Source organism: Otolemur garnettii, unplaced genomic scaffold, assembly GCF_000181295.1.
Source record: "Otolemur garnettii isolate 467f Iridium unplaced genomic scaffold, OtoGar3 scaffold00034, whole genome shotgun sequence".
Lineage (NCBI taxonomy): Eukaryota > Metazoa > Chordata > Mammalia > Primates > Galagidae > Otolemur > Otolemur garnettii.
The window spans coordinates 4,920,754-4,931,379 of record NW_003852429.1 but is presented as its reverse complement, the minus strand read 5'-3'; the positions used below and the strand labels follow the sequence as shown (position 1 = coordinate 4,931,379).

The following is a 10,626-nucleotide window of genomic DNA, read 5'->3' as shown; positions in this document are numbered from 1 at the left end:
ACAGCACTAATTATAGCTCTTGGTGAAAGCAGTGTCTTTCAAATTCCGCCCCTGACGGTACCAGAAGGGATGTCTGCTTACTCACAATGTTTGTATTAGATCTAACGCTGTTAGTTTAATTCTCTTCATCTGCACACTCATAGAAGCCATAAAGCATGAATTATCTAGAGAACCCTGTTAGACGACTTGGAAAACATAACCTCCAACTCCAGGTTTATATCATTGTTCGATCTTAAAATCCCCAGATCATGTATTTACCTGAGATCTAAAATGCGTTAAAGTAAATTAAATTTAAAGACCGAATGACAGTAACTACAATAACTTGACTTTCGTGTCTTGTTCCACTTGCAGTCTCTCCGTTAGCTCCACTTATGTACTTAGAGATTGTATCCAGGCAGTGTCGTCCTGAATGCTTTCCTCTGCCTGCGTGTGTCCGGGTCACATCTCCTCCATGCCTGTCCCAGCATTTCCGACAGGCCCCTTGGTGTCAGACCCGATTCAGAGAGGCACTGTTTCAGGCGGGGACGTGGAAATGTGTCAACACAGCAGAAATGGGCCTTTATTCTCTTTCATTCCTCTCCTCTGCTCAGATTCCTGGATATTATAGTAAATAGGAAAATGTAATCGGTACTAAGCAGGTTTCTAATTCACAGACGAAATAGCAGGAAAAAATAAAGAACCAGAATGAGATAAATACCCCCATGGCCTTCCAGGTTAGAGTCTAAACACTAGCTGCATATTTCATTTAGATGATTTTGTGGTTGATTTGATCATTTTAGAGAGTACTGGGCCATTTTAAAGCATTTTCCAGCTCTAGCGGTAGATTGATTTGGGTTTGTTATGTTTTTTTTTTTCTTGCTCAGAGCTATTACCTGGATAATACATTTTTACAGATGTGTACTAGACCTTGCTATAATGCGCAAAATACCTTAGTCTCTTGCATTTCTCCTTTTTTACATAATGTTTTTTCAGTGTCCACCACCACACATCCCCTGAGCCCTGAATGTCCCACTTGCTCTGCCTGCTCTCCGATCCTGGCTGCTGCAACTGTGCGGCCCAAACCAGCAGCGCCTGTCTCTGCAGGGACCTTGCTGAAAATGCAGATTCTCAGGTCCCCCAAGCCCTCTGGAGTCAGAATCGCCATTGAACAAGGTCCTCTTGTAAAGTCATCTCTCTCCCATAAGCAGATTTTGATGATGCATAGTCATGGTTTTCAGGAAGTTTCCTTGGACAACCTGAGGTTGAGGTCATGCATTACCCCATACTGGCGCAGCACAGCGATGGTTTTGAGTCCCTGTCACTGCCAGACAGGTTCAGAATTAGCCTCGCTGTCCCAAACAGGGCTTTAGGTCTCTCTGGCTACCCGGTGCCCCACAGAGCTACAGGTTTCTCTCTTAGTTTCTGTTTGGCCTGTCAGTTCTTCCTTTTGACAACTGATTCCCCTGAAGACAAGTACCCTCCTTGCTCAGATCTCTGGGGTTCTTGTCCCACATACCACATTGTCCTTATCTGTGTCCACAGCATACTTTAAATGCCTGGTGGTGGGACCAGTATGATAGCATAGTTCTTGTGACCACACCTCCACACTGCCCCACCTCCGTCCTCTTGCCAGCTGGACAGGGAGCAGGTACCCATCTCTGTGATAGGCAGGCTGTCAGCAGGAGAGGTCAGAGGCAAATAGGCCTGCGTTTGAGTACTTTTCTACCGCTTACAGACTCAGTTACTTCAGACAAGTTTAATTAATCTTAACTAAACCTCGATTTTTTCTTTTGCAAAATGAGAAACTTCTGGGGTTGTTATGTAACTTGAACAAGGCCAAGTGTAAAACACCCTGCATAATGACCAACACAAGCAAATGTTGGATCAAAGCTAGCTGTCATTATCATGGGGTGTTAAATGAACTTAATCCCTTATCATATATGAGTCGTATCCCCCAGGAACACGAGCTGTGGGCCACTTGGAGTCTTTTTGTGGTTAGAAGATTCTTCTGCCACGTCCATCTTTTCTTTAGTTTATTGTGTATCTGAACAGTATGGTAGTAGATTTCCTGTTCAATTTTCCAGACTGAATCAAATCTTCGACTCTATAAAACTCTTTATTTTTCACCAAGACATCATAAGTGATACGAATAATATAAAAGTGAATCTAGTATAGATCCTGCTCTCCGCATATGCAGCCCAGCAGTAAAAACAAAGTCATCTATAACTGCTGCTCCCCACAGAAGGAGGTCTCCAATTTTATGGATGCTTAGAAAAATGTGACATGCTGCCCATCAGGGCTGGGAGATGCCCACATGAGGAACAGGCACTGCATTGTCACAGAATCAGGCATTCATCCCAGACTTTGTAATGTGTAGTTAGGAATTTGGCAGGTAGAGGTGTACGTGAAAGGTATTTGAATGGAGATCACCGTGGGCTAGGGGACGATGCCACAGTTCCATGGCAGTGAAGAGTTAGGCAACTGTAGATGTCACAGGAGAACGTCCTTCTAGGTAGACAGCATACATTTTCATGGTCAGTCTTCACAGCACCCAGTTACCCCTAGGAAGCAGAGTCATGGAGCTGAGGTTGGAAAGAGTGACTGGTGTCATTTCACAGAGGAGGTTTCCTGGTGGGGGGGCACCAGGCCCAGGGCCATCCTTTGACATTTATTCTAAGAATTGGATGTGTAGGGATCTCAAGGAGAGGATACAGTAGGCAGCAAGCCAGGAGTACTCCTGGCAAAATGTGACGGGGAAAGTGATTCCCTTTCTAGCATCAAACTTGCATTAGTTAAAGCAAAGTAGTGACACCCAGGTTGGTGAATATGTAGGGAAACAAGTAGGAGTAGAAACTGGTATCGTGTTTCTGGAGGGTAGTTTGGCGGGACTTAATAGCCTCCTTTGAAAATGTTCATACCTGTTTCTCAGCAATTCCAACATCTAAGAATTTATCTTAAGGAAATAATTAAGGTTGTTTACAAAGATTGAGCCTCAGGGATATTAGCATGGTGTTATTTATAATAGCAAAATATTAGAGACAGCCTGAACACCCACAAATGGGGGATTTGTTAAGTAAATGATTATACGTACTGCAATATTTTGTGGCCATTAAAATAAATATTTTTTCTGAAATAGTAAGTGAAAACAGATTACAATATGTTCATATTCAACTCATTTTGTTTAAATATAACATGTGAGTGTGTTGCTTTAGGGACAGACGCACCCCTTCAAGTTCAGAGAGAAAATGCATCAGTGTATTCCTGAGGATTCTATCAGAGTGCTGGGGGCATGGCTAGCACTGATTTATTGTTCAAATTCATTTGCACTGGTTATAATTTGGAAAAGGGTTGGTTTTATTCATAAAAGATTAATGTGAGTGATGGCTGTGGCAATTCAAATGAGGAGGTTGAGTCAAGAAAGAAAAGCAGTAGTGCCTTCAGGGCTTGGTACCAGGAGCGAGAGCTCAAAATGGGTGTTTTGAACCCAGGAACTGGGAGAAGTTACGAAAGCGGGCACATCTAAATTGGAGCTATTTTGAATGGAGCACTGGATATTGATCATGTTGACTTTAGTATCTGAAGTACGAATGTTTAACAGCCCCGTGGGGTGGTCTTGGCCTTCTTGAGACACAATTACAGAGCAAGTAGAATAAGATGATCCCAACGTGTTTCTTTGGCATTATCCGTATAAATTTGCTGATATTTGTGGTATTCTCCACAGACGTTCAATTAAACTCATTAGTGACCTGTGAAAAACTTCCAGACTATCATTTTTATGACTTTGAATGGTACAGAAAATAGTATTACCATGTTTTCTTGAAATTTTCTTTTTTTTTTTTTTTTTAAATTATCTTCACTTGAATTTGACGCTCACAGTCCTGTGGTTGTAGGCAGCCTTCAGGGCCCCCTCTTGGCCCCATACAATAGCCTATAGATGTCCAACTCTGCACAGACTGATTGGTTTCCCAATAGCCTGTGAGTGTCCACACATCCTCACAAGCGTAGTGTTGGCCTCTGTCTTGATGTGTGGTGATTTATACCCACAAATACCCCGAGATGCCCCAAAGAACACATAAGCTGGGTATATATGTATATGTACTAGGACCTACGTGCCAAAAAAGGCCCATTTGTAAAATATAAATTGGAATTTACCGTCAAGTCAAAAATGGCTGCCAAGGTAGTAACATTAACTGAAGTTGCCTTTCTTACACTTAATCTTACATACGTGAATTCTTTTTTGAAATGCCATTATTGATTTTACAGATGAAGTTTTTAAAATGAGATAACATGTAAAATGTTGAGCATATATTCAGTGTGCAGTCGATCTCCTTTCTGTTTAAAGCAGTGAGTTTTTAAAAATGTGTTAATTTACAAATGATTGAAGGCATGTCACATGGTCATCACAGATTCCAGTTTCCTTAATACACACATTGTATGAACAATGTCCATCCCTCGGGGAGCTCCTGCCAGGGAATTTGCAGTTGGGGAAGGAAGGTCATTGGTAGAAACGCCAGTCATGCAGGCGGGTCTAAATGCTCACATCTGCAAGCAGGTTTCTGCAGTGCGGTTTCATTCCTGACCGCCTTTTTACCTGCATTATATTGATTCTTTGATCTTACTGTTAGGGGACTTCCTTTTCTTTCTGCTTTGATTTAATAAGGGGAATGATACTTGACACAAATGTTTCCCAAGGGGCAATCGTAAGTATTAATTGGTTTGTAAAACGCCTTTTGAACTGCTCAGATGAAAGGCCCCATAATAAATAGCCAATGTTATTTATGTTGTTATTGTTGATCTCATTGTGTATATTTTGGCTACTGGGTACGTTTAAGGCACTGAGACTTGCATTTGAGAATTTTAAGATGTTGGTTATGAGACAGAACATAACCAGGTATTTAATATTCAATGTTTGTCTGCCAAAGGCTAATTCATCTGAAATGATACAAGTCTGGGGTAAGGAATGCTTAAGTATGACACTTCCGATTTGAATTGTTAAATGATCCCTGTGAAATGATCCGAGAAATTTCTCAAAGTTCAGAATACCCAGGCCCTAGAAGAAGTAAAGCTCGTTTAGAAGCTGCCTCCTCATCGGCCACTTACTGCTGGCTTTTCACTGGCAGTAGGTTGATTCTGTCATTTTTTAACTCTTCTTTAGCATGTTGTATCTCCACTGTGGACACTTGCCCTCAGAAGACATTAGTCTGTGACATTTCTGGTCGGCACTATTGGGGGGGGGGGGTTGAGCTACTGGTGTGAAGTAGGTGGAGTGCAGAGGCATGGTACCCATCCCATAATGCACAGAATATAGTCTCTCACTACGAAGAATCACCCAGCTCAAACAACAGCAGTGCTGAGGTCAAGAAACTCTTACAGATGTCCCTCATTGTCAAAAATCAGAGGTTTTCCTCCAGAGTTTGTTGCTTACTGCTATTTTTTAACCCACCCCTTCTGCATTTCTCTGCAGGTTGGCATTGTAGGAAGAACAGGAGCGGGAAAAAGCTCCCTCATTGCAGCCCTTTTTAGATTGTCAGAACCCGAAGGTAAAATTTGGATTGATAAGATCTTGACAACTGAGATTGGACTTCACGATTTAAGGAAGAAAATGTCCATCATTCCTCAGGTGTGTAAGTCAGGGCGTCATCACGTGCTCCTTTTATAAGGGCGGCTAAGTTTTAATTGCTTTAATTTTATTCCTCTTTTTTTTTTTTTTTGGAATGAAAGGATTCATCTCCCCCCCCTACTAGAACATATTTTTAACAGCCGGTATTTTTATCAGATACCAGGGTTGCCTTGTTCATTTATTTGTTTTCATGTGTGTATTTGATTTAATAATAACTTACCCAGATAGCTGGACTCAAACCTCCCCAGGTGCCACAGTTTTATCCCCTGATACCCACATAATTCTGAGAACAAAATGATAAATGGTTTGTTTAGCACTCAAGGGGTTTCTATAGAGAAACACGGATTTTAAGTGTCTTGATGGAATTTTGCTGTAGGAAATAAAGCTACCTTTTCAAGGGTGATTATCTCCAATGAGAACTTTCTGTCAAAGTACAGAGCTGTGAGAATTAAGGTGGTTTTAGATACTTTGGGGAATCTTCTAGAATCTAGCGATTAGTGAATGATCTTAAGCAGGGAGGTGATGCATTAATATGAAGAGTTGTCCAATTTACGCAGACAGAAAGTAGAGGGCTGGTCACCAGGGGCTGAGGGAAGATGAGGATGAGGAGTTAACATTGTTTGATGGGTTCAGGGCTTCAGTTCATTAACATGAAAAAAGTCCCGTGATGGATGGCCATGATGACTAGGAAACAATGGGAATGTTCTTCATACCATTGAAGGGTCTCTAAGATGGTTAAAGTGATACATTTTAAGCTGTGTGTCTTTTACCACCATGTTTTCACAATTAAAGATATCCATTTCAGGAACAAAAGAGATTTTCAACATGTAATATTCCCTCTGACAATTAGAAGCATGACCTCGTGATTATAGTAGGTAATGAGAGTTTAAATTCCCAAGTTGTACCCATCTCAAAAATGGGCCAAATGAGATTTATTTTGTGGAGATAATGGGCGTGTCTGTAAAGTACTTTCATATCCTTGGATGAAAGGATCTAGAGTCGTGCCTTGCATTACTTTTAATGCTCCTTAATAAGAAATGGTTGTGTGCTTGTGTACATAAAAGAACTCTAAATAAAGAAGTAATGTTAGACGATTCTTGGCTCTTCCAGCAATGTTTTGGAAGCACATCTGAGCAAAAACTAAATATACCTTGACATCACCAGGTTTTGGTCCCGTTCCATAAGTTTCCACCCTGCTTTTGAGCACATGCTCTGTGTATATGCTCGAAAGAGTGTACTTACAGAACAGTGCTAAGCTTTGCATGCATGTGGATTAAGGTCACCAAGTCTTGTAAACACAGAACCTTTATTTTTTAACTTTATAGTATTTCTATGTCTCCAAGTTGCAATGTTGTTTGATAAAAGAATCGTAGTGTAGAGTGACTGGCAATGCCTAAAGTGTCCCAGGAAATCACTCAGGCGGCAGCCTGGGATAGATTCTTTCAGAGCAGGCACTGAGTGTCAGTATGACCCACATTTTTATTTCTGTGCTGCCTGGGGGAAGTGTGTGACCTTGATGAAGTCACTTAGCCTCCAAAGCTGCAGTTTCCTCATCTTTAAAGCAGGTCTCGTAATTCCTACCTCATAGGTTTGTTGTGAAGGTTTAATTGGATGGAAAATATCTGTGGCCCTATGCCTGGTTGTTAGGAATGAATGCTCAATAAATAGTAACTTTATTATCAAGGACTTCAGGTATTATTACTCCTTCAGTAAAAATGGTAGCACTTCTGGAAGACTTTGCTCGTTAATTTCCATTTATGTTTTTTGTGATCTTTGGTCATTTTCTTTAAAGCAAATTATTTATGTAAATTTAAATAAGAGAATAAACACAGAACAAAGTCACGAGACCTAGAGCTTTCATCCCTCATTTGGATGTGAGGTGGTTTTGAAAGACTGAATTGTTTATGTTTTTCTTTGCCAAAAACTTCAAGTGACATTCATCCCTAAAAGAAAAATTATTTTAGAAACGGTCTATTCACTTTGTTCCGTGGCCTAATGAGCGTCAAGAGGGGACGGTGCAAGCCTTACCTTGCGGGAGCTCACAGCCCTTTGTCTTGCCTCTTCTTACTGGCTGCAGAGGGGGGAGAACTCTGTAGACCTTAGGGTGCCTGAAGGTTACTGCCCTGCGGTGCAGAAAGCGCACATCCCTCTTCCTTGTATTGAGTAGGAAGCAGGGTTGCCTGTGTAGTACTCTAATTTAGAGGACTTAGGAAGTTTGGAGCAAATACAGCAAGAGGGACAAGAGGTGCTGTCTCTTTGAGGGGTAGGTGAGTGGGGCCCGCGACTGCTTTCCCGTGGGTGGAGCAGCTTCTGTGTTCTCTTTTTCCAAGCTCATCCCCTTAGGTTTCCGTTCAGGGTCCGCCCGAGCTCTTAACCCCACAACTCACAATTCAGAATTAAGGGTAGGTGGTAGCAACACAGACTTGGGTGGGTGGGCACAGGAACGGTGACACGCACCAGACATGAGCCAGTTCTGGAGTCACTTTAAACAGTGACTTCTGTATCCTTAAGTATGTACTCTTCTGGATTTGTGTTTTAAAATGTCAAGAATGAGGAAAACAGAGCAGGCAGCTGAAATCCGCACTTCTTTCCTGCGCATCACCCAAATTGGTTAAATGCAGTCCCCAAAGTGAACATTGAGGTGATTCTCTGGTCAGAGGATATCTTGCTTATCTGAAAGGATCTGAAAAGTTGAATTTCAGAACTTTGGAATGGATATTTTACATCTAGAGCCCCTATCCCATTGGCACAAAGAAAATGTTTTCAACTGAGAAATAATTCCATGAAAATTCAGTATTCATGGTAGCACCCTAAGGGGTGGGCACACACCAACAGTTATAATCTCTAATCATAAATAGATTGATTTTGTATATCTAATAGGTTATTTATTTATTTATTTTATTTTTATTTCTTAATTGTTTTTGTACTTTCTCATCTGCTCACTGCTAAAAGCCTTTTGCTGTTTCGTATTTTCATTCCCTGAGTTTTCTTTAGTAGGTTGAAAAGGTTAACCTGAGCTGTGTCTCTAAAGACTTCTTTTTATTATCTGATTTTTTTTCTCGCGCTCTTTTTTTTTTTTCTTTTTCTTTTTGAGCACAAAACTCAAAGAGAAAAAGAAGTAGGTATGCCCTTACTAGTAAAGAAATACAATTGGATTCCGGCCTAATGCAGTCCGTCCTTTGTTTCTGAACACTGGAATCTTCATTAAAGCCCATGGAACTGCTCCCTGGAGCTGGTGACCTTTTTGTGTCTAAAGAAGACTTTACTTGACTAAATTCTTTTCCTTTGTTCGTGGACAATGTTCTTTTCTTTGAAAAATGGATGATGATCTGTTTATTTGAAGGCCACAGGATTTAAAAAAAAAAAAGAAAAAAAAAAGAAGGAAACCAAGATTTAAAAGTGACTTTAGGTGATTCCCTTATTCTTGAGATAGGGAGATGAGTTGCCTTTATTAAAGATTCTCAAGTTTTTGGTTTTGTTTTTGTATTTATTGTTGGGGATTTGTAAGATCCTCGAGTTTTGAAAGTGAAACTGAAGCTCTTTGAACACCAGAAAATAACAGTACTGGGTATGGTAGAATATATATTTTAGGAGATGGAAGTTTCCTGGTTTGGGACCCCAAAAGATGAGAGTGAAGTAGAGTGTTGTGCTTTATCTTGCCTATTTGTAACTATTCATATGGTTTTTGTCGTGATTCCGAGTCCCAGCTCCCAGGCCGTCTTCAGTGTCTGGAGGTTAGTGGGTAGAGTTTCTTCTGGAGATAATGAGAGGCTTGTCTTCCAATGGTGTATACAAAAGCTCTCGGAAGACTGGAGATTTCAGTCTTGTGGTTGTATTGAGGGATTATCAGTTTACTACACTAAATACTTTGATTCAGAGTGGCCCTTTCTGGGTCACCTGCCTAATATGAACTTCTGTTATTTAGCAACAGAGGAAAATGGCACAAGGATATTAAAAAAAAAAAAAAACTTTAAACAAAAACTAGATTTGATCCTAGCGCCCCATTTAATATATTACATTCCACAAGATCATTTGTTTCCCTGACTATACCATGCCAGCTAACCAGAGGTTAAAATAAGACCGTTATTAAATGAGATTTAAATATGTCCCTTCACAAGAAATATACTTAGCCTTGTAAATTTTGTGTCTGTTTACATCAAGGTTATATGTCCTACCATAAATCTCTACTCTGAGTCGTTCTTCCTGCAAACGTTTTTACAACACTTATTTATAAGATTAGTTTATTAAGTCATTGCATGGAGGTGGGTACTTTAAATAATAATATCTATCAGAAATGATAATTAATTTGACTCTTATCTGCTCTTGCAGTATGTGTCCACTATGAGCGCTTTCATTACCTTTTGGAGATCATATAATGGTTTCTCACTTGGCAGGGGGATGAAAAGTAGAGGAGCAGAAACCAAGAGGAACACCAGGCGTCAGACACATTGGCACGTTAAAAGCAGACATTGTTAACAAATTGCCTGCTGGTTTTAAAGAAAAATATAGCTTCAATCAGTTAATGTTTTATTAAATCATTCTCCTCATTCAACAAGTTTTGATTGAAATTTTACTCATAGTGAAATATATTTGGCATGTCATAACAAAGAAAAATACTCTTGTTTTAAACTCTTCAGCCTAATACTGCTATATAAACACGAGGAATTGCCTAATAATTTCCCTTTACATTGACAGCCTGGATTTACTGGGCGACCCTTATGGCAGCGGGAAATGCCGAAACTTAAATTTGACCTTTCTGTGGCGGTCAGCAGTGATTTTGGTGTTGCTGAGCTGAAACTGGGTGGGCCCCCCCCCCCCCCCCGAGCATCTGGGATCAGAGTTCAGAGTGCAGCCTTAAGCCACCGCAGACTCGGTGGGGGCTCGGAGGGAGCAACTGAGGCTTACGTGAAGAATGTCACTCTAGTTCCCAGTCTTTGGAGAGGTTCATCTGTTTTCAGGAGTTTGCTAAAGGGAGTAAGGTGAGGAAGGTGACAGGTGAGGGCTGGGCCATGGATAGGGGATTGGAG

The 10,626-nt window shown here is 40.7% G+C and overlaps 1 protein-coding gene across 1 annotated transcript in view; it reads left to right on the top strand.

The window, feature by feature from the left end:
* ABCC4 (ATP binding cassette subfamily C member 4) overlaps positions 1 to 10,626 on the top strand; it is a 252,668-nt gene that overhangs the window by 208,698 nt on the left and 33,344 nt on the right. Inside the window, exon 26 of the mRNA XM_012805020.1 lies at positions 5,444 to 5,599. Within this exon, the coding sequence (XP_012660474.1) occupies positions 5,444 to 5,599 (156 nt within the window). The remainder of the gene's footprint in view (positions 1 to 5,443; positions 5,600 to 10,626) is intronic.